The 25,398-nt window shown below is 43.1% G+C and overlaps 1 protein-coding gene across 1 annotated transcript in view; it reads left to right on the top strand.

Moving 5' to 3' along the window:
- The window catches only part of minar2 (membrane integral NOTCH2 associated receptor 2), a 58,488-nt gene that overhangs the window by 10,061 nt on the left and 23,029 nt on the right, over positions 1 to 25,398 (top strand). Inside the window, exon 2 of the mRNA XM_089126512.1 lies at positions 22,515 to 22,742. Within this exon, the coding sequence (XP_088982638.1) occupies positions 22,515 to 22,742 (228 nt within the window). The remainder of the gene's footprint in view (positions 1 to 22,514; positions 22,743 to 25,398) is intronic.

Below are 25,398 nucleotides of genomic sequence, written 5' to 3'. Positions count from 1 at the left end.
TCAGCAGAAGGGACATCTGAGTCCATGCCTCTCAACTTAAAATACACCAACAAAGTTCAGCAACCCCCCACAACAGGAAGTGAGGGACCAAGGACGCCGACAATGATCTTCCCTTGGGAATGAGTAAAAGCCCATTGCAATGACTCAAAAAGTTCAATACATGAATGGAAAAAGGAAGACAAACTTGATCCGGAACAGGAATGAGAAGTTGCAGAATATGGGAAGCTCACAAGGAGCTGTGCAAAGAAGAATCAACAGAGATGATGTCACTGGGTGTGGTGGTGGAGTGCAGGAGTGCAGGCAGAAGGAACGGGAGGAGTCCAGATGAACATGAAGACACGGATTTATTTCCAAAATACAGGCAGGAAGACAGGGGAACACCGGATAACATTCAATATAAGAACAACATCGACCGACAAGGACAGACTGAAGGAGATGGAACTAAATACACAGAGGAATCAAACTAAAAGAGGTGCAAACAGGTGAAAATGATGATGACAGGACGAGGAACAGGTGGCTGATTGGGGAGTGAGTCCGGGAGTAGAAACAAAAGGATCCGGGGAAGTGTAATGCAGATGACGAGACAGACTGGTGCAGACGGTAGGGATGGGGAAATGAAGCTTCATGAAGCAATGAGGCTTTCCCCTGACTGTTCCGGGAAAAGATTCAAAGCTTCGAGAGTGTCGAGAACAGCGCCATCTGGTGCTTATTTAAAATAAAGCAGCCAGAAGCTCTGGCAGATGAAGCAACCACAACACACTACAGAGTTTCAATGTTATGTCTACAAATAAAAACCTTACATGTTTGTGTTTGATTTGTTCATTTGATAAATTCATTTTCCCATTAAAGTGTATATAATATAAGCTTAAGTGCAAAGATATAAGCTTAAGTGCAAAGATTTTACAAAAACAAAAAGACAAAACAAAAAAGAAGACTAAGTAGTGAAAAATAAATGTTGGTTATTTAATGAATTATATTTATTAACTTTCAAAGTACAGCACTCTCCTCAAACACCAATCAACCAGACTGAGGCAACATTGACTCGTTAAAGTTCGAGCCTTTTGACACCCAAAGCGAAACTCGCACGTGATCGGACAGAAAGTGAGGCTTCGTTTGTCATCGATCACGTGACTCTGGGAAAACCAATACACACCACGATACGGGGCTTCACTAGAAATTGTGTCGCATATGTGATACGCGCATCGAAGCTTCAGTGTCATATGTAACATCACTAGCAGACGGAGGACTGTGACAGAACTCCCCCCTCCCGGTAGGCGTGATCTCACGCCATAACATCAACGGGGAGGGGGGGTGGGCGCCCTGGAGGCTGTGGAGGACGTGATCTGGAGCAGGAAGCCCCCCAGGGCGGAGCAGGATGAGGGCGTGGCCAGGGCGGAGCAGGATGAGGGCGTGGCCAGGGCGGAGCAGGATGAGGGCGTGGCCAGGGCGGAGCAGGATGAAGGCGTGGCCAGGGCGGAGCAGGATGAGGGCGTGGCCAGGGCGGAGCAGGATGAGGGCGTGGCCAGGGCGGAGCAGGATGAGGGCGTGGCCAGGGCGGAGCAGGAGGAGGGCGTGGCCAGGGCGGAGCAGGAGGAGGGTGTGGCCAGGGCGGAGCAGGATGAGGGCGTGGCCAGGGTGGAGCAGGATGAGGGCGTGGCCAGGGTGGAGCAGGATGAGGGCGTGGCCAGGGCGGAGCAGGATGAGGGCGTGGCCAGGGCGGAGCAGGAGGAGGGCGTGGCCAGGGCGGAGCAGGATGAGGGCGTGGCCAGGCGGTGAGGACCCTTCGGGCGGCCACGGCGGTGAGGACCCTTCGGGCGGCCGTGGCTGAGACACTGGGCCCCCCCCAAAAAATATTTGGGTTGAGTCCCCGGACTAGAGGCAGACGGGGAGTGGACGGCCTCGGGCGCTGGCTGGACGGCCTCGGGCGAAGGCTGGACGGCCTCGGGCGAAGGCTGGACGGCCTCGGGCGAAGGCTGGACCCAGCGGTGAGGGGAGCTCAGGTTCGGGAGGGCTGGACGGGACCAGCGATGAGGGGAGATCTGACTCGGGAGGGCTGGGCGGAACCAGCGGTGGAGAGAGTTCAGGCTCGGAAGGGCTGGACGGAACCAGCGGAGAGGGGAGATCTGACTCGGGAGGGCTGGACGGAACCAGCGGGGGGGAGAGTTCAGGCTCGGAAGGGCTGGACGGAACCAGCGGTGAGGGGAGTTCAGGCTCGGAAGAGCTGGACGGAACCAGCGGAGGGGAGAGTTCATACTCGGGAGGGCTGGACGGAACCAGCGGGGCGGAGAGTTCATGCTCGACAGGGCTGACGGTGAGCGCAGGCTTTCTGGGGACGAGAAACAAACGGGGGCGCCGAATCGGGTGGTGAATCCCCTGAAAAGTCATTGCGTTCATGTTGCTTTGAGGTCCGTCAATCTGTCATGGGGTGTGGTGGTGGAGTGCAGCAGTGCAGGCAGAAGGAACGGGAGGAGTCCAGATGAACATGAAGACACGGATTTATTTCCAAAATACAGGCAGGAAGACAGGGGAACACCAGATAACATTCAATATAAGAACAACATCGACCGACAAGGACAGACTGAAGGAGATGGAACTAAATACACAGAGGAATCAAACTAAACGAGGTGCAAACAGGTGAAAATGATGATGACATGACGAGGAACAGGTGGCTGATTGGGGAGTGAGTCCGGGAGTAGAAACAAAAGGATCCGGGGAAGTGTAATGCAGATGACGAGACAGACTGGTGCAGACGGAGGACTGTGACAGATGAGTACAAGTTCAACAATAGTCAACATCATCCTAAAATTGAATTTTCAGCCCTTGAATAGATTTAGTAGCAACTTACAAAAATGTATGAAGACAAAAACAGATCAGCAACATAATGAGATATTTACAAGTAAACTAAAATAATAAATGGTAACAACTAATTTAAGAAAATTTACATAGCACAGTGAGAATTAAGACAAGTCATGAAGGGAAATTGAACTAAAAGACATTTTAAAGGGTTAGTTCACCCAAAAATGAAAATTCTGTCAGTATTTACTCACCCTCATGTTGTTTCAACCCCGTAAGACCTTCGTTCATCTTCGGAACACAAATTAAGATATTTAAGATATTAAGATCGCTCCTGCATACAGTCCATAGGCTTCTTGAGGTACTGGCTCTTGCTGTCCCCGAAAAGTCATTAAAGACATTGTTAAAATAGTCCAAGTGACTACAGGGGCTCAATCTTAAGTTTATCAAACGACGAGAACACTTTTGTGCGCAAAAAACAACAACAAAAATAACGACTTTATTTCAACTATTCACTTCCTTCTCCATGAGCCTGTAAGTCAGTTAACGTAGTGTGATTGCGTAGAGCTAAGTCACACGTAGGCTCACTATTGGCCGACGCTGGTCATGTGTGTGTGATGCGTGTGACGTACATTAAAGGGTTAGTTCACCCAAAAATGAAAAATAAGTCATTAATTACTCACCCCCATGCTGTACCAACCCCGTAAGACCTTCGTTCATCTTCGGAACACAAATAAAGATATTTTTGATTGAATCTGAGGGCTGTATCACTCTTCCATAGACAGCCTGAGGGACTGCCTCTTGACGGCCCAGAAAGTCATTAAAAGAAAAGGTTTAAATATTCCATGTGCCTCCAGTGGCTCAACTATAACTTTATCAAGCGACGAGACTACTTTTTGTGCGAAAAAAAAACGTAAATAACGACTTTATTCGACTTTCCATTACTTCCTTATGGGCGCATGCGCGAGAACTGAGACGAGACCGTTCTTCTTCGACTACTTTTTGTTACCGGCTGCTCACCGCTTAGGAGTTTTACCGCCCCCTACCGTATAAGATGACGTACTGATATAGCCGGAGGCGCAAAACGTTCTGTTTACAAGCAGTACGTCATCTTATACGGTAGGGGGCGGTAAAACTCCTAAGCGGTGAGCAGCCGGTAACAAAAAGTAGTCGAAGAAGAACGGTCTCGTCTCAGTTCTCGCGCATGCGCCCATAAGGAAGTAATGGAAAGTCGAATAAAGTCGTTATTTACGTTTTTTTTCGCACAAAAAGTAGTCTCGTCGCTTGATAAAGTTATAGTTGAGCCACTGTAGGCACATGGAATATTTAAACCTTTTCTTTTAATGACTTTCTGGGCCGTCAAGAGGCAGTCCCTCAGGCTGTCTATGGAAGAGTGATACAGCCCTCAGATTCAATCAAAAATATCTTTATTTGTGTTCCGAAGATGAACGAAGGTCTTACGGGGTTGGTACAGCATGGGGGTGAGTAATTAATGACTTAATTTTCATTTTTGGGTGAACTAACCCTTTAACAGAAGCTTACGCTATTAAACTAGTAACCTGACTCGCGCAGAGGGAGAAATAAACGAATAGTTGAAATAAAGTCGTTATTTTTGTTGTTTTTTTGCGCACAAAAGTGTTCTCGTCGTTTGATAAAGTTAAGATTTAGCCCCTGTAGTCACTTGGACTATTTTAACGATGTCTTTAATGACTTTTCGAGGACAGCAAGAGCCAGTCCCTCAAGAAGCCTATGGACTGTATGCAGGAGCGATCTTAATATCTTAAATATCTTAATTTGTGTTCCGAAGATGAACGAAGGTCTTACGGGGTTGGAACAACATGAGGGTGAGTAAATACTGACAGAATTTTCATTTTTGGGTGAACTAACCCTTTAAAATAGACCCAAATGGGTACTCAGATGCAACCTCTCAATACAGGGGTATAGCTGTTTATGATTTGATTCAATATGCTATTGACTAATTAAATATATACTAAGTACTAAAAAAATAAAATAAAATAGGCTATATGAACTATCTATGTGGTGCCAGAGGGGGGCCAAAAAAGATATTTGGTGTTCACATGAATGACAGATTTTTGCACCAACAATATTCTCAATAAAAATGTGCATGGTAAACATGTGCAAGGGGGGAATACGGGAAGGCAAATTTAAGAATAAGGAAATTAAAATTAAGGAAATGGTGATTTTTTTTTTTAATTTGAGCCAAAACAAAGTTAGGAGAGGAACAGCAACACAAATAGGCCATATGTCAGTACCAGAAGGACTATTAAAACACTTGGTAATGGATTATGTGGACATGATGTAGATGGGTAAAGGCAATGAAAGCAGCAGAGGAGGAGCAGGAGCAGAAATTAAATTTCTGACAAAGAAGTAATTCTAAGATATGAAATTCTATCCAAAATAAGTTCAGATAATGGGTCAGTGGTCATATTGAAGATTAAAATGAATTGGTCAGAAACACTTAAATTGCACACAAAGAAGTTTTAATAATAAAAAAATAAGTTATAATGTTTTATGTTTGAAATGGTTTATATAAAAAACTTTAGATTGTTATATTTAGAAAAACAAATTAAATAAAACAAATTAGAAAAATAAATGTACATATAATGAATATGTATTGAAAAAAAGTTTTTTTCTTGAGCTATGTTTTCTAATGAGTTTATTGAATGACTCATGAGGTAAATGTATAATTTCTCTCAAATCTTTCTTAGTTTGAGTGATTACATGAGACATGATTAGTTTATTCATGATAGTTTATTTAGAAATTAGTAAAAGGAAAAAATGGTATTCAGTTAAGGTATTCTTGAACTGAGAAACTACAATGAGAATAAGGAGCTACAACACACAAGATTAAAAACGCCAACATGGTATTTATTGTTTAAATTTGGAAATATGAAATATGAATGTGAAAAATGAAATGTGAAACTTTATGACAAAGCATATTGCGATTTAAAGGACAGAAGATGCGCTACAATGTTCATCAACTAAAAATGACTGACTAAAAGATTGATTCTTAGAATTTAAGAATTTATTTTAAATCAAAATTCATAGGGATCATGCAAAACAAAACCGCAAAAAGAATCAATTACTACTATCCACAAGTTTCCTACGCCCCATGAGGCCTTGCTTGCATCAAAGTCAAAGTGGGTGCGTCTTCAGGTTCGAAGTAAACAAGCGAGATGTGACACTCATTCATTAATTTCACTATCGATTAATCATTAATATTTATACTAAATCTATTATTTATTTGTTTACATTTTTATAAATTAAAAAATGCAATGAAAATGCAATGAAAACACAAAAATACAGCTTGTTTTTCCGAGTTCTTTATTACAAAGAAGATCAACTTGTGGCAGTTAAAGTGGATGTTCGGTTATGGCTAAACTTGAAGACATGCGCTGCGGTGCTCTGGACTGCAGCTGCGAACCGCCGTTTCTTTAAACAGAGACCCTCGTTTATTCCTAAATAATAATAAAAAGAATCATGTTAAATAAAACCGAATTCATGATACTCAGATCCACAAACCTGTGTTAGAATCAGAATCACGACAAACCCCTTCCAACGCCTTCCCGTCCAGATCCAATATATAGCCTACCATATCTTTACTATTTGTATTATTTGAAGTAAACATTATACAATTCGTAGACCTACACCACAAAACTATAGTTGAGGATAAATTATTTGAAATTGGGCGATTCCAGCATTATGGACGTGACATTTGCAGTCAAAACCTGAAATATAAATTCTCAGAAAATGCATTTAGGCTATTTAAACCTCTGTTTATATATGGATGTCCTCCTGGACATCTTCCCAGGAAGGTGTTCCGGGCATGTCCCCCCGGGAGGAGACCCCGGGGAAGACCCAGGACACGCTATGTCTCCCAGCTCAGTGTCCCCCCTGAAGAGCTGGAGGAAATGTCTAGGGAGAGGGAAGTCTGGGCATCTCTGCTTAGACTGCTGCCCCCGCAGGATTCAAGTCTTTTACTTTCTCCATTGAAAGAAAAAGAAAAACAACTGAAAGAAAGAAAAATGTATGGAGAGAGAAGTTTGGCTCAAATGCTCCTCCAGAGTGTGACTTACTAAATTAAGTCATGCAGTCTCTTTTCCAATGTCTCAATGTCTGGATCATTGGAAAAGAGACTGCGTGACTTAATTTAGTCACTAGGTAGCATAAGTGCTGGATTTTGAAACTACACTCTGGAAAAGGAAAGTGAAAGTGGGGCCTAGATAAGGCGGAGAAGGTGAGCAATTCACGGTGGCCACAGGCTCCGGAGGCCTTTGAGAGCGGCGCTCCTTTTTGCACGGTCCTATGAAGGGCGGATTGATAGCTTCTGGGTTGAAAACTTTGAGTCGAACCCACAGGATCAACATCATAATTTCGTCGCAGTGCTAGCAGCCCCCCAACGAGAAAGTGAACGCTGGGTGTTCCTGGCCCAGGCAGACAGTGCAGATCACATGGCGGTCTCCGACGCTGAGCGGGGATCTGCACGAGCCGCAGGAAGTGTGAGGCATCTTGAAAAAGACGTCTCGCTTCTCTTTTAGAAAAGCGGAGTTGCAGCAGTGAACACACACAGGAGATGTTCAGAGCTCAGAGAGGATATGTCGCCGGATAGCGTAGCTCGCACTGATGGCTTGAAGGCACCGAAGATGGCCAGCTTCTTCAGGCGCCGTCCCTCCTCAGACGGCGGCAGCTTCTCTCGGAGTCCAGCGTAAGAGCTTCACTGAAGAGATGAAAATCAGGGAAACAGCCTCCAAGCCAAGCTTATATACGTTAAGCCACGTCCATTCTGGCAGGCTAAGACGTGATGAGGGCTCAAGCACCCTTCATTGGACGTGACTTCAGGCCAGGCGGTAGGCTGCTGCAGTTGCCACAGGGCAGCCAATGAGCACACTAGACAGCCTGCTCTAGGTAGCTGCTGCACTGCGTTGACAATGAATACTGTATCAAATTTATAGACAAGTAGTTCAGGCATGGTTTTGTAGGGAATTACAAACCTGCACACATGTATTCAAACGCACATAACTATAGAATCAATTCAACGTGCATGTGAACGCCATCAGCGCTTATCACAGGTTCGCGTTTAAAGTCTGTTTCACAAACGAACAAACGATCTCGGACCGCAGCAAACGAGCCCAGTGTAAAAGCCCCCTTATTTTCTCATTTTATTTATTTATTTGTCATTTCTAAGGGTCATGTTCCCTGCCGATTTGTTCGTTCTTAATCAGTAAACCAAACGGTGAAGCTGTGGGTTAGAATTAGTCTGAACTTTATTTATTTACAGGTGACGTGATTGTGTTGACAAATGAAATCGGTTACAGGCCGCGGTTTGTGTTAAAAATCTTAAAGGAGGAGTCGATTCCCCTTAATGGAATCTCAATTCCAATTCTCTCAATTCACGCCTCGGAATCGATTCCCAGTCCTACTGTTCACATTTGAGTTTACGGCATAAGGAAGCATCGCGTTTAAGGAACGCAAATCATTTGTACAAAAACTATTTAAAACGTGTGATCCTCCGATCACAATTTGTATCCAGATAGCATAACTTGCTCGTCATTCAACAATTGAAGCGATGCAAAGTTCAATCAGGGACACAAATGTTTTGAGCTAAGCACTCACAGAGTTGACCCAGCAGATGTTGAGAGTGTGGATCAGCCGGGACTGAATCTGCAGCGTGGCTTAACTTACGGCCTGTTGCGGCGGCCTGACGCTGGAGGAAGGTCCGTTCCTTTGCATTAAGAGGGCAGCATTGCCTTGTCCATTTCTTTATGGCAGGAATTATTGAATGGTCCGATTTAAAGGGTACATATCATGCTTTTAAATCATTCATTTTTACTAATTTTTACTCATTTTTACTAATAATTCATACATTTGTGGTCTATATAAAGCATAACTGCAATGCTTGTGTAACCCAGGGAAAAATTCTGTCCAAAATTTAATTAATTTTGCCCGGTCACCTGAACACACCCTTCATTTAGATTTTTCATGCAAGAGTCACATGATAGTTCAGTGAGCGCTTCAACCAATCCTAGCACTCAAGCGCGGGTTTAGAAGCTGCGGTGAGTTCCCCAATCAGTAGTATGAAGGGGAAGCCACCGGAGCAGCTGCACTCGGTACGTTTCTGCACAAATAATGTTATTTTCCATCTTAAAGGCTCGGTTGACTCTAGCGTGCGATTTTGTATTTGTAGTGTCCATTACCGTTGTTTAGAAGCCGACTGGTGCCGCGGGGTGTCAATTATCTGCGGGAATTGGTGAGTCTGTTTGTTGCTGTGTCCGATAGCATGTTGTTGTTAGCATTTGGCATTACTGTGTATGTGTTCACTGGGATTCTCCGCTAGCTTAATGCTAATAGCATTAGTCATGCTATGCATCTTGTTAGTGAAGTTCTGCTGGATTAATGCTAACAGCATTTATCTTTGAATGTATTTCTATGGGCTGTTGTAGCTGGTAGTATTAGGTTCCCAATTGTTCCTTTGGAGTTCTTTTGGGTTCAATGAATTATGTAAATCATAAACTATGCACTTTATTCAATGTTAAGTATTTAAAGGCGATTAAAGGTCTTAAGTATTTAAAGGCGTTATTTATATTCTGAATGACAAATTGTATTGAGTGAAATGTAAATAATCCTAAATATGTGTGTTATTTATATGCATTTCAGTTTGTATTATTTTTGTCATTTAATATATTTATGACAATTATTTATGCAGTATTTGAATACTATTGTATTGTGTACACAAGATATATATTATTATAAACCTAGCTAGTAGATCAATTGTATGAGTAGTGACTAAATCATGGGTCCTGTTTATTTAATACAGGCCAGGTGTGACCAGTTGCGGGCCAGTTGATGGCGAGCCATTATTTACCTGGAACAGAACCGGCCCAGTAACATCATTGCCTTGTGGGGTTGGTAGGAGGCTGTTGTAGTCTGCTCACCCCTTCTACTCTTATTCGTACACACACACTACTACACACTTAGAGCCATTAGATGAATTCTGGCTCATGGACTATTGCATCCTATGGACAATTCTTGTGTGTTGTGGACCGGTCTTTTTATATGAATATATTCTCCAGTTCTGAGTAATATTGTGCCTGGGTTTCTATGAATTATTGAACCTTTCTGCATGATTGGAAAATTTTGGGTATTGCGTTGTCGTTGTTGTTTTGTCTTTATGTTCACTTAATATATGGTACCAACACCAAACTGAACTGATCTGTTTTGTGTCTTTATTCAATGCCTCCTTGAGACGAACCCTTATCTTCTGTAGCCCAATTTTTACTTACCACCTTCTATAGCGATAGCAATGGTTATACAATAATACACAATTCCCTATGGGAATATGTTACATAAATGGCGAGCCAGCCAGGAGGTTTTGAAAGGGTATTTAATATACACAAGTTTGAACATTCAGACTCACCAATATTATTTTGATCATGGATATTTTTGAAACACTTGACGTTAAAATACCAAATGCAGTATTGGTTACAGAGTCTGAAGTTGCTGAGGAAGTGGAAGGGTTTCTTCAACAGTATGGTAAGATAAGTCGTATCATTACTGTTGAGTCACCCGAGTCCGAGTTTCACAATATGCTCATCGTTGAATATGAGTCTGGCTTACCTTTAACTTTATTGAATCCACTCCTACCATATAAGCAAACTTCAGAGACAGGTATCGATTATTGCATTAAGAATCTTTCTCAAATATATACTGAAAATGTGGGAAGTTCTAAAACTCAGACATATTTAGCTGACTTAAAAGAAGTTGCTAAACTGACTGGACAAAATTATGCTGAAGTGCTGAACGAGATGATGGGCCAGATCAGTAGATCAATTTCAGAGCTTCACCCTGATTTAGAAGTTGGTATTAAAGCAGAACAGTCTTCAGTGAATACAACAACTCGGTCATCGTATAAAATGACTGCTCCATCTCTACTGTCCACCACGGCTCCTATAGCTCAGCCAAGGGAGCGACATGCCACCACCAACTTCACTGCTTCAGACCTCAACCCTCCTGAGTTACAAAGGTATGTGGTAGAACACATTGTCAAGTCTGAAGATACTGCTGTGCACTTGCGCTCTTCCCACAGACTCCGGGTGTTTTCTGGGAAGGTGCCACGACCACAACACGAAGTGGACTATGACACATGGCGGTCCAGTGTGGATCTGGTTCTCAATGATCCTGCCATGTCCGGAATCCAACGAATGCGACAAATTCTCGACAGCCTCCTGCCACCAGCTGCCGACATAGTGAAACATCTAAGTCCTGACATGTCTGTTAATATCTACATCCAACAGCTTGATTCCGCCTATGGGACGGTGCAGGATGGGGAGGAGTTGTATGCAAAATTTATGGACACTTTTCAAAATGCTGGTGAAAACCCTTCAGCTTACCTTCAGTGATTACAGGTTGCTTTAAATCTTGCAGTAAAGAGGGGAGGTGTACCAAAAGCTGAAATTAATAGACATCTTCTTAATCAGTTCTGCAGAGGATGTTGGGACAACGTCCTGATATCTGAACTCCAGCTTAAACAGAGAAAAGAGAAACCACCGGGTTTTGCCGAACTACTGCTGCTGTTAAGAACTGAAGAGGATCGTGAGGCCGCAAAGACACAAAGAATGAAACAGCACCTGGGGGGAGGCGGAGCCAGACAGAAAGTATCATCACAAGTCCAGATTGCATATGGAGAAGAAGGAAGGAAAAGATATGAGACATTGACAAATATTACCACACAACTCACTGAACAGATGGCTGTAGTACAGCGTCAATTAGCCGTCCTAACTGCAAACCAGTTGCAGGGTCGACAGTCTTACACCCCAAGACCCAATCCTGTTCCTAAGTCACATGAAAAACAGAACATGGCAGCTGCTTTGAGTAATCTTTCTACAAGTCCAAAGCCTGGGTTCTGTTTCCGCTGCGGAGAAGATGGACACATCAGGCCGCAATGTGAAAACCAGCCGAATTCGGAACTCGTCAGTGCTAAGAAAAGACAGTTCAGTGAAAAGAAACAAAAGTGGCAGAAGCGGAAACAACCGTCACGTAATCAGTTAAACTAGACTCAGTTCTTGTTGGGGGACAAACAAGAACTGTGCTGGACTCACACTGTCCCGCAAAGTTGAAGAAGCCTGTTCAGTGCGTCACTCTCCAGCAGTCCAACCGGGAGGCAATAGTCCATCTCCCCAAGGGCCTGGTGGGGTCAAGATGCACCGCTGAAGTTGCTGTCTCTGGGCAAACCTGTCAGTGCCTTCTTGATACTGGTTCGCAGGTGACCACTGTATCTGCCTCTTTTTACAATGAACATTTGCAAGATCAACAAATTAACTCTCTACATAATCTATTATACATCGAAGGTGCTGCTGGACAGTCAGTCCCTTACCTTGGTTATGTGGAGATGGTGGTAAAATTTCCAAAAGACTTTATGGGCAATGAGTTTGATGTTTCAACTTTGGCTTTAGTTGTTCCTGATGTCTGTTCTGAAGCTCCGTCCACTTTTCTGATCGGGATGAATGCGCTTGAACCTCTGTATGAGCAATACCTGCAGAGCAACTTGCCAACATTCCAACCAAGCTCACAGGGATATAGAGCCGTGTTAAAGACCCTCCAGTTGTCGCAACAGCAGGGAGACATTGGCCATACTGGAGTAGTGAGACTTTTAAGCAAAGTCCCAGTGCGTGTTCCGGCTGGACGCACATTAGTCATCGAGGGCTCTGCTAAAGTCGTCTCTCCCAGCACCAGCCAGTCTGTCCTCATTCAGCATCCTGCATCCATCTTGCCTGGAGGTCTATGTGTTAGCAACTGCCTTATTACTCTTCCGGCTCATGCCCCCTATAAAGTCCCAGTGGTTGTAACAAATGAGTCAGAGCAGGACATCTACATTCCACCATTGAGTGTCATCGCAGAGCTCAGAACGTACCACTGTATCCTGTCACGGCATCAAGTGAAAAGTTATCCATCAGAACCTACACTTACCTCTCTCAATTTTGATTTCGGTGACTCCCCCATATCATTGGAGTGGAAAGAGCGGATCACAAGGAGATTACGGGACATGTCAGAGGTCTTCTCACATCATGACCTTGATTTTGGATGCACGAACAAGGTAAAGCATCACATCATGCTTCATGATGGAACTCCATTTAAACACCGTGCTAGACCAATCCATCCCAGCGACATAGAGGCTGTTCGTAGTCATCTGAGTGAGCTTCTGGAGGCCGGTGTCATTCGTGAGTCCACATCACCTTTCTCTTCTCCTATTGTCGTGGTGCGGAAGAAGAATGGGGATGTCCGGTTGTGCATCGATTATAGGAAGCTTAACCTCCAGACCATCAAGGACGCCTACGCTCTTCCAAAGTTAGAAGAATCCTTCACGGCGCTCACCGGTTCAAAATCGGATCAGACATTTACAGACATTACTCAGCATGACATTGAAGACCTTCTTCTGAAGATGAAGCCTTCCACCTGTGCTCTGGACCCTTTTCCCTCAGCCCTGTTAAAAAGTCATTCCTCTGCAATAAGTCCTATGATCACCAATATCATTAATCAGTCTCTCCGATCAGGCCATGTCCCTATGTCTCTGAAAACTGCGGTCATAAAGCCAATCCTCAAAAAGCCCTGCCTTGACCCTGAAGTACCAGCCAACTACCGCCCCATCTCCAACCTCCCTTTCTTGTCTAAGGTGCTGGAAAGGGTAGTCTCTGCCAAGGTTATTATAGTTTTGCATTTTTCATTAGTTTTTATTTTTATTTCGTTTTGAATTTTTGTTTTCAAATTCAGTTTAGTTTTAATTAGTTTTAAAAGTGGGTTTGCTAGTTTAGTTTAGTTTCTATTTTTTGAAAATGCTTAGTTTTTGTTTAGTTTTTATTAGTTTTAGTGTTCGTTTTAGTCTTTTTTTGTAGTTTGGGTTATTTGTCAGGGGCAAGGTTGAAAAAGGTCAGAAAAAGAATTGTGTAACAATAACTCATAAAACATCATACAATTTTAGAAATATCTATTCAACATTAAAACCAGTACATAAAATGAAGCCTACAATGTGAAAATCCTTTACCGTAACAATCTAGATATCTTCTATAAAAAAATCCCACAGCTTTACAATTTCCACACCTTATACTAAATTTACCCTATACAACACTAATCTGGACAGAAGCAGCAAACAGTCAGTGTAAGAGTAAAATAATAACATAACATTATTTAATATTTGAATCACAGCTTATAGAGTTTTGACACCGACAACCAAGCAGCAAGGCTGCAACCAGGGTCTGAAAACTAGTGAGGTAATAATGGTTAATAATTACCTCACAATAATTAGTAATATAATAATGGTTAGGCTATTGGACCCACATTTCCCCATGGACATGAAGGGATTTTTTTAAAGGAATTTACCATATATATATATATATATATATATATATATATATATATATATATCATATATTAACTATTAAATGGCACTTTCTGGAGAGTTTTGTGCAAAGAAACAGAATAAAAGTAGGTCTAAATAAATTGCTAGTTGAATAGATTGCTAGTTGAGAAACACTACTTTAATTATTGCATTTATGATGACTATGTGAAACGTTAACAAAGCATGAGCTGTCTTCCAGCTGGCCAGTAAGGTTATTTTGGCAAATTTTATTCTGTAACATACAGATCTGTATTATGCTATTGTTTTTACAGATAATCACAATGATCATTGCGTTTGGAGTGGTTGCCTTATGCAATTGTAGTTTGTCAATAAAAAAAAAGCTTTTTTTATTAACGCAGACAGTAAAATGTTGCCAGATATTGCTACGAAAAACAAGCTAATAATATAATAACAATTCGAAATTACTTCAAAGCTTGTGTTTTGGAAATAAGATTAATATATCACTAACACTAACATGCAACTTTCCACTATAATAACTTCCTAAAGTGTCACAAAAAATCCGAAAAACAGGTCCAGAAGATTACCGCACCATTCGATTAGGTGGATCTGGCAACACAGAGGCTACACTAGCGCCCTCATTCACAATGCGTTCTCAAGCCCCCTTCACTGCGCTAGCTTCTCGCTGCAACATGAATTGCAAACAGACAGGTGGTCTAAACATGGCTAATTAATCATTCACATAATCATTCAATCATGCCATTCCATTTTTGAATGTAAAAAAAAAATGGCCGAGGTCCGGACTGGTTAGCCACGGCCATGCCCACTGCCCAGCAGCATTTTACCTCAAAATTGCAACCAAGTCAGTAACTTTCTAACAAAGGCTCAATCGCTTCTCGGGTTGACATTAACACACTTACAGAATTGTATTAAGAATTTAACATATTTTTACACCACCTTTTAATGTGTGATTGTGTAAAATGTTCATCATGAGATACCAACCTTTGGCGAACTTGCTTTTAACATTGATCGAACCCTCGTTTTCATAGAGACGCGGTGTGCATTGCACGGAGGGGAGGGGCTGTGTGTGTGCGTGCATTAGAGAGAGAGCCGGAGGGAGAAAGCGTTACAGGGAAATGAAATGCAACGAATACACTGCGTGTTTTAAATAGTGTTAAAGACGAAAACTAAGGACATTTGCTCTATAATTTTATTTTATTTTAGTTAGTTTTGCAAACACACATTACAGTTTTAGTTAGTTATAGTTTTTTTGTAATGGCTCGTTTTTATTTTTATTTCAGTTAACGACAATGTTTTTTCCCATCTAGTTTTCGTTTTTTCGTTAGTTTTCGTTAACGATTATAACCTTGGTCTCTGCACAGCTCCACAATCATCTCGCAACAAACAGTCTCTATGAGAAGTTCCAGTCTGGTTTTCGCTCTGGCCACAGTACGGAAACTGCCTTGGTCAGGGTCACTAATGACCTGCTGATGACAGCTGATGCTGGGTCTCCATCGCTCCTCATACTTCTTGATCTCACCGCAGCATTTGACACCGTGGATCACCATATTCTTCTTCACCGCCTTCACACCTCTGTTGGACTCTCTGATACTGCTCTAGCCTGGCTTTCATCTTACCTCACGGATAGAACTGAGTATGTATCCCTGGGTACTGCTAAGTCGGACACACATTCTGTTACTTGTGGTGTCCCTCAAGGTTCAGTCCTTGGCCCCACCCTCTTCATGCTTTACATGCTCCCCCTTGGTCATGTCATCAGCCGGCATGGATTATCTTTCCATTGCTATGCTGATGACACTCAAGTTTACATTAAAACAAACCCTAATCCCTCCGAAGCCCTTTCCACACTTCAAACCTGCCTGGAGGAGGTAAAGACGTGGATGGCGGCTAATTTTTTGCAACTCAACAGCCTAAAAACGGAAGCTATTCTTGTTGGCACTCCGCATCAGACCCGGTCGTCCACCATCACCAGCATCACCTTCTCTGGTCATGATATCCACCTCTCACCCTCAGTCACAAACCTTGGTGTTAGAATGGACCCTCACCTGACCTTTGAGGCCCACATTAATCATCTATGTAAAACCTCTTTCTTTCACCTAAGGAACATTGCAAAACTTCGCCCAATGCTGACTTTCCCTGATGCCGAAAAACTTGTCCATGCCTTTGTTTCCTCCAGGCTGGACTATTGCAATGCACTACTAATCGGGATCCCTAGCAAGAACATCAAGCAACTGCAGTACATACAGAACTGTGGGGCTAGGATCCTGATGGGCTTGCGGAAGTACCATCACATCACACCCATCCTTAAATCGCTTCACTGGCTTCCTGTCCAGTACAGGATTGAATACAAAGTTTCCCTTCTGTCACATCAGTGCCTCCATGGCACTGCACCACCATATCTCAAACAACTCATCACCCCCCTTTCCCCATCTCGTCAACTCCGCTCTGGACAGGCCAATCTACTTCAGCCTGTGAGGACAAGGCTTCGTACTATGGGTGATCGAGCTTTCTGTTCAGTCGCGCCTACTCTCTGGAATGCTCTCCCTGTCCATCTAAGGGTCCCTCAGACTGTTGACTCTTTCAAAAAAGGCCTTAAAACCCATCTTTTTAGAAAAGCCTTTTATGGCTAATAGTGCTTTTATTTAACTTATTTTATCTTATTATAATGTTCCTGTTTTTATGTGTAGCACTTTGAGGTCATTAAATTGATGTAAAGTGCGTTACAAATAAAATATATTATTATTATTATTATTAAAATGGTTTTCAGTCTTGGACTTGAAGTCAGGCTATTACCAGATTGCAATGCACGAAGCGGATAAGCCCAAGACTGCTTTTGTGACACCCCTGGGGTTCTGGGAATTTAATAGGATGCCCCAGGGGGTCACTAATGCTCCAAGTACGTTCCAGCGATTGATGGAGAGATGCATGGGCGATCTCCATCTTCGTGAAGTGTTGGTGTTTTTGGATGATTTAATAATCTTCTCCAGTTCCCTTGAAGAACACGAGAGGAGATTGATACGAGTGCTGGACCGGTTGAGAGAGTACGGATTAAAATTGTCACCAGAAAAGTGCAAGTTCTTCCAAACATCTGTACGTTACTTGGGTCATATTGTGTCAGAGAGAGGAGTAGAAACAGATCCAGAAAAGATAAACGCCATCAAATCCTGGCCAATTCCCACTAATCTAAAGGAACTACGCTCTTTTCTGGGATTTGCGGGTTATTACCGCCGTTTCATCCAAGATTATTCCACCATTGCCAAACCTCTGAACGACCTCACTCGTGGGTATTTACCTGTACGGAAGGCCAGAAACAAGGCATCACCACCCGCTCAATACCAAAGTCCAAAACAGCCTTTTGGAGAACGTTGGAGTTCCAGTTGCCAAGTTGCTTTCACCACATTGATTGATAAACTAACCACAGCTCCAGTCCTTGGGTTTGCAGATCCATCCCAACCGTACATACTTCACACAGACGCCAGTACAACCGGACTGGGAGCTGCACTCTATCAGGAACAGGAGGGGAAGCTGAGAGTGGTAGCTTATGCAAGCAGAGGCCTGTCTCAGAGTGAAAGTCGTTATCCCGCCCACAAACTGGAGTTCTTGGCATTAAAGTGGACTGTTACCGAAAAGTTTCAGGATTACCTGTATGGAGCCGTCTTTACCGTTGTGACTGATAGCAATCCCTTGACTTATATACTCACCTCTGCCAAGCTGGATGCAACTGGTCACCGCTGGTTGGCTGCGCTCTCCACATATTCGTTCAAACTTTTGTACCGGGCTGGGAAACAAAATATAGACGCAGATGCACTCTCTCGACGTCCTCACCAATGTTTTGATGAATCGCCTAAAGATCATGAGCTCATACAACAGTTCCTGGAAAATCGTCTTGCCGATTCAAACTCGATTTCTCCAGAAATTGTTAGTGCCATCTGTCAGGGTTGTCTCGTTCGAGCTGCTCATTCTGACAGTCCTGGTCTTGAGGGCATTACGCTGGTTGAGTCCCTCTCCATCACTGCAATGGCAGTCCCTGACAGCTTCGCTACTGAAGATGGTTAGCTGCCTCCAGCCCTGTCTCATTTCAGCATCAAGGAGGAACAGAGGGGTGATGCGACCATTCGAGAACTGGTGCATCAGATGGAGACTGGAGAAAAGATCCCTCCAAGGGCAAGAACAGAGCTCCATGAATTACCTCTTTTGTTGAGAGAGTGGGCAAGATTGGAGTTGATTGATGGAGTCCTATATAGGAGACGTCAAGACAATTAAGATATTACTTACCAACTTGTTCTCCCAGAGTGTCTTCGTTCGGCCGTGCTAAAAAGTCTCCATGATGAAATGGGCCACATGGGAATTGAGCGCACTTTAGACCTTGTTCGCACTAGGTTTTTTTGGCCGAAGATGGCTAATGACGTTGAGCACAAGATCAAAACGTGCGGTCGCTGCGTGCGACGGAAGGCTTTACCTGAAAGAGCTGCTCCACTGCTCAGCATCAAAACATCTCGTCCTCTCGAATTAATCTGTATGGATTTCCTAAGTCTTGAACCCGACACGAGCAACACCCGTGATATCCTCGTTTTGACTGATCATTTCACTAAGTTTGCTGTGGCCATCCCAACACCAAACCAGAAAGCAAGGACTGTAGCGAAATGTTTATGGGATAACTTCATTGTTTATTATGGAATTCCTGAACGGTTGCATACGGATCAAGGTCAAGATTTTGAGTCAAAACTGATTAAGGAGTTGTGTGAAGTTGCTGGTATTCAAAAGTGTCGGACGACGCCGTACCATCCAAGAGGAAACCCAGTGGAGAGATTTAATCGGACGTTGTTGGGTATGCTGGGTACTTTGGAAGACAAACAAAAATCAAAATGGAAAGACTTTGTGAAGCCATTAGTTCATGCATATAATTGCACAAGAAACGAAGTAACCGGGTTCACCCCATATGAACTAATGTTTGGCAGAACCCCACGTCTTCCTGTCGACCTAGCATTTGGCCTACCTTTGCGTGAACCACAATACAAAACTCATTCTCAATATGTGCAAGGGCTTAAGCTACGTTTGGAAGAAAGTTTCCAGATTGCTTCCAAAAATGCTCTAAAAACATCTGAGCGGAACAAGACACGATTTGACAAGAGAGTCATTCCGTCAGCATTGGAACTGGGAGACAGAGTGCTCGTAAGAAATGTACGTCTCCGGGGAAAGCACAAGCTCTCAGATAAATGGGAGCGGGACATCTATGTTGTTGTCAGAAGGGCTGGTGAGCTCCCAGTTTACACTGTAAAGACAGAGGGTAGAGATGGACCATTGCGTACATTACATAGAGATCTCCTCCTTCCATGTAGCTTTCTACCAGCAGTTGAGAATGTCCCGTCGCCAGAGCGTGATCATGGTTCCAAGCCACAAACTCGCCAACAAACCCAAAAATCAGGCCAATTGATCGACGTACCTGTCAGTGATGATTACATTGAAGATGCGGAGTCACTTATCTTCAAACCATCTGTTTCTCGATTCACTGTAGAAAGACAATGCAGAGTTTCAAATGCTGTTCTTCCCAGTGATGTTGCTGACTGTAGTTCTTCTATACCACCCCCTATTTGTCCTCCAGCCCCAATTGTGTCGTATGTGTCCGAATCCAGCAGCGAGTCATGTGAGGAAAAGGAAGTTGTGGAAGAGGAAGATGTTGCAGGAACAGTAACTGAGAACCCACCTGAACCTGAAGAGACACTTACCGAGATCCAGTTGAATGAAGACCCTCCTGTAGAATCCAGTCCACTGCCTGCTGTTTCTGTTGAGCCTTCAGTTGACGATGACATAGTTGACCACGACTTGACTTTAAGACGTTCGACACGACACAGAGTACCACCTGAGCGATTACAATATTCAACCTTAGGTAATCCTCTAATTTCTGTAGCTCGGTCTCTGCTCCATAGTTTGTCTGACGTTTTAAGTATTTCATCTATGTCTGAAACGGGGTCACCGGTTCATGTCATCTAGTGTTCCGACATGCAGCGGGGACGTGCATGGATTTAAAGGGGGGAGGGTGTAACCCAGGGAAAAATTCTGTCCAAAATTTAATTAATTTTGCCCGGTCACCTGAACACACCCTTCATTTAGATTTTTCATGCAAGAGTCACATTATAGTTCAGTGAGCGCTTCAACCAATCCTAGCACTCAAGCGAGGGTTTAGAAGCTGCGGTGGTCTGAATTCCTCATTATTATAGCTCCTCCCTTTTCTGATGTGCGTCTGTGAGCGACCCGTTTCAAAGCAGCCCCTCACACTCGGTTCAACTCCCCGCGTTCGGCCATTATTGTAGTTTGATAAGAGATATACAATTATATACTATAGCTTCAAAGAACATTTTTAGTCACTCGTTAACAAAATGTCAACAACGGAAGACTTGTCCATCAAGCCTTACATATTCGAGCCAGAGCGAGCGATTTGAAAAAGACGACGACGAACCTGCAGAACAACGTCTTCATATGGATGCAGGGGTATGTAACGTTAAGTTAACTATGTTGTGTTATTAGTGAAAGTCGACTATTCCTCTTGTTAAAACAAGCACACTGACAAGATAAATGACTACGGTCCAATCTTACCACTAAAAATCTGTATTAATAATAATATAATAACTTATAATAACTAGAAAAGCATCAGAAAGGTTGAAAAATATGACCAAAACAGAATATAAAGATATAAATGAAGCACCTGAAGAGAATAATTTCATCTTTTCTGTACTTATAAACAGTCCAAATATACAACAAAATGCATTTAAGGGCTAAAAAAGTGGATTTTGCATGATATGTCCCCTTTAAAGAAATACGCATAAGGAGATTGTGGATGTTTCACCCGTGGTGGCGAGGACCCGTTTGTTTGGCCTGATGCCCACGAGAAAATACCGGGTTGCGGCAAAGATTCCCAATTCTGAAGGACGGAAGATTCTTTATCGAAACTGGAAGAGCTAGATTCGGACATGGACAAATGCTGCAAACTGTCAATGGATCGAGGTAAGACTGCTGAGTCTATTTGTACCCTCTTATCATTGATTGCTGATTGCTGTCGACTCGTGTTAATTATCGAACGTGCTCCTCCCGAACTTAGTTAATAAAACTTCATTTAGAGACATTCATATACATACCATGTCGCATACCATGTTGAATCATTTCAAATTGGTTTCTTGAACATGACAATGAATTCACTGTACTAAAATGGTCCCCACAGTCACCAGATCTCAACCCAATAGAGCATCTTTGGGTGGTGGAACAGGAACTTCGTGCCCTGGATGTGCACCCCACAAATCTTCATCAACTGCAAGATGCTGTCCTATCAATATGGGCCAACATTTCTAAATAATGTTTTCAGCACCTTGTTGAATCAATGCCACATAGAATTAAGGCAGTTCTGAAGGCGAAACGGGGTCAAACACAGTATTATGGTGGTCCTAATAAGCCTTTAGGTGTGTGTACTTAAGCAGGACTATGGTGCTATTTTCTTCTAGAAACAAACTTTGTTACATTAATTTCATGTTTCCTCTTTTACTAAATAATTTGCTTTTGCAAAAGTCAAATCTAGTCAGGTTTCATTATAAGTCGCTTTATACAATACAGACTGTTTCAAAGCAGCTGACATCACATGCATACCCACGTGCAGGAAGCAATATCACTTCCAATATAACAAAATTTTCACCAGTCACAAGAATCAGTGTACTTTTCTTTCAGGATTTTTAGAGCCCATTTTGGTCCCTAATTACAGCATTCACACAGAGCTGGATGACTCACTGTTGAATTCACTGTTTTCTTCTTGTCTCATGTTTCTGTTGTTATCCTTGTGGGTGTGTGCGAGTGGGCATTACCACTCCTTTCAGTTGATCAGCGCTCCAACTGATCACACTCTACCCACCAGCTGCAGCCCATTCACTCGCCTATAATATCTCACCGTATTCTCCTCTCCTTGTCAGATCGTTGTCTGAAGTCCCTCTAGTGTGTTGGTCCTGATTCTGTCGGCGTTTCAGATCGTGTCTTGTTCCTGTCTTCGTTTCATTGGATTACTCCCGGTATTGGATTACTTCACCACTCATCACACTTCACCTCACCACTCTTCAACCGGACGCCTGATCATCTTGTCCCTGCGTCACCAGTTGTGTGTGTGTTCTGACCTGGAGTGTTCTTCCTATAAACAGTGTTTACTTGCATCCTTGCATCCTTGCCTCCGTGTGTTTGCCCGTGACAGGCAGGGGCCAACATGAGAATTCACTCTAGCCAAATAAGAAAAGAAAAAAAAAAATCAACAAGGATCATTTGGTTTAAATGCCTCCTTCATAAATCTCACTGTGTTTTGTAGGGAATGGAGAGAGGAAAGGAAGAAAAGGCACCAGCAGACAGTCATGTGTTTGAAGACAGGGAGCTGGAGAAACACATCACTCCTCAAACTCTAAAACCAAAGATCAAGCAGAACCCTCTCTATTCCCACATCAACGTCATCCACATGGAGAACAAGTCCAAACCATCCTGGACCATCCAGGACTACGACAGACAGACTGCACACGGTCAGCTGGCAGACTATATGAAGGTACATCTGCCCATACATGCACAGACAAATGCACATATTACAATTTGAATAACATTGTATTATAAGAACATGATATGATAAGGGTTGGGACAGTTACTTTTAAAATGTATTCCACTACATGTTACAGAGTACATGCTGCAAAATATAATTTGTAACGTATTAGATTACAAGGTAAGTAATCTAATTCTTTGGATTACTTTTCCAACAGTGGTAGATTTTTTTAATCTGATCTTTTAAGTAGCTATAACAAAAACTTGAGTGCATAAAACAACTTTTTCTGAACACATGTGGTTTATTTTTGTATAATTATATTTTGTATATTATTTGTAGCCTTTTATACATTGCTTAAGTTGAATGCATTCATCATTTAAAACATTCTTTGTTAAAACAGATTCATGTTTAATCTATCTGAGCATTTGAATCTGTTTTCTGGTAAACTATTCATAGAAACATGCAATAATGCCTCTTTGTAATTGCAGTTGAATTTACTCAATGACATCTTAACAACATCAAACAAATGACAATAAAATTCAATCCCTTTAGTAATGTAAATACTTTCAATGTAAATTATCAATCATATCAATTGTATCTATAACTGAATACAGTTACTCATATTTTGCTTTTTAAAAAATAAACTCTAATTTTGTGGGAAGCAGGACGAGGCCAGTGGGCAGGATTGATAATGAGCCTCACCTGCTCATGTCTCGAGTTTCTCATGGAGGAGCTTCGAAAACAGAAAAGGAGGCTTGAACTTTTCCATACTTTAATAATAAAACAAACCCAAAACAATAGTAAAGCAGCAGGACCACACGGATGACTTTGGAGAGGTGTTCACTTCATGGATGAATCCCAGGGCAGATGGGAGACAGCGTGCATGGCGCTGTGTGGGTGAGCAGTTCGGTGATGTCAACGTTGTGGAACAAACAGAGGTGCATTTTATTGATGGCATTTTGAATGTACAGAGATACCGTGGCGTGATCCTTAGGCCAATGGTTGTGCCATTCATCCACGACCATCACCTCATGTTACAGCATGATAATGCACAGCCCCATGTTGGAGGATCTGTAAACAATTCCTCGAAAGCTGAACACATCCCAGTTCACGAGTTCACACTTACATACAATTTTGAGTGAGTAAGATTCAATGCGTATTTGGCGTGCTGTCCGGAGGGAGGGCTCCGAGCTCGGAATTCTGCCCGAACCCAGAGTACTCCCCCCAAAAGGCTAATGAGCAGAGGACAGCCGCCGGACTAAAGACCCCCCAAAGAGTGCCGAGAGTGGCGGGCTGGCATCTCGAGAAGGGGCCTGGATGCTTTGTTCAGGGAGGCCCGTGATGGTGGCTCGCTGCCTGGACTGACAGCCCTTGTTGACTGCGAACGAGGTGTGGTTGTAGTGTACTTGTCCAGGAGGTTTTCACGCTGCATCCGCTGTGAAACCAACATGCTCGCTGAAATGAAAGAAAAAACGTGAGTGCTCTACCGGGAACTTTCTCGCTCCATCCGCTTTGAGACAAATGTTCGCTGGATGGAAAGAGGAAAACTGAAAAGTGGAAAAAAATAAGAGTGCTTGCCCAGGAGATTTTCTTACACTGCATCCGCTGTGAGATCAACTGCTCACTGGATGAAAGAGAAAATATAAGTGCGCTACTGGGAAAGCTCTCACTCTGTCCGCTGTGAAACCAATTCTCACTGGACGGAAAGAGGAAGACTGAAAAAGAGAAAAATGAGTGCTTGTCCAGGAGATTTTCTCGTACTATGTCCGCTGTGAGACCAACTGCTCTCTGGATGAAAGAGAAAATGTAAGAGCTCTACTGGGAAAGCTCTCACTCCGTCCTCTGTGAGACCAATGCTCACTGGATGGAAAGAGGAAGACTGGAAAGAGAAAAATGAGTGCTTGTCCAGGAGATTTTCTTGTACTCCGTCCGCTGTGAGACCAACTGCTCGCTGGATGAAAGAGAAAATGTAAGAGCTCTACTGGGAAAGCTCTCACTCCGTCCGCTGTGAGACCAATGCTCACTGGATGGAAAGAGGAAGAAGACTGGAAAGAGAAAAAATGAGTGCTTGTCCAGGAGATTTTCTCATACTCCGTCCGCTGAGACCAACTGCTCGCTGGATGAAAGAGAAAATGTAAGAGCTCTACTGGGAAAACTCTCACTCCATCTGCTATGAGACCAATGCTCACTGGACGGAAAGAGGAAGACTGAAAAGAGAAAAATGAGTGCTTGTCCAGGAGATTTTCTCGTACTCCGCCCGCTGTGAGACCAACTGCTCGCTGGATGAAAGAGAAAATGTAAGTGCTCTACTGGGAAAGCTCTCACTCTGTCCGCTGTGAGACCAATGTTCACTGGACGGAAAGAGGAAACCTGAAAAGAGGAAAAATGAGTGCTTGCCCTGGAGATTTTCTCACACTGCATCCACTGAGACCAACTGCTTGCTGGATGAAAAAGAAAAATGTCAGTGCTCCACTGGGAACGCACTCACTCCTCTCACAAAGTGATGGCGGTTTCTGACTGTCTAAGAAAACGTAAAACTAGTTTAAACATTGCATTGAGTGTGTGAGCAGAACTGAGGGGCTGGTAGCCTGTGCAGAAAGCCTGAATACATTTGATGAGAATGTCCAGTGTTATGTGTTGTCCGGCGTCGGGGCAGGTGGGCTGG

The sequence above is a fragment of the Pimephales promelas genome, chromosome 23 (genome assembly GCF_988280905.1).
Source record: "Pimephales promelas chromosome 23, fPimPro1.hap1.1, whole genome shotgun sequence".
In the NCBI taxonomy this organism is placed as follows: Eukaryota; Metazoa; Chordata; class Actinopteri; order Cypriniformes; family Leuciscidae; genus Pimephales; species Pimephales promelas.
The sequence above is the reverse complement of the archived record's forward strand: the minus strand, read 5'-3'. Positions and strand labels throughout refer to the sequence as shown.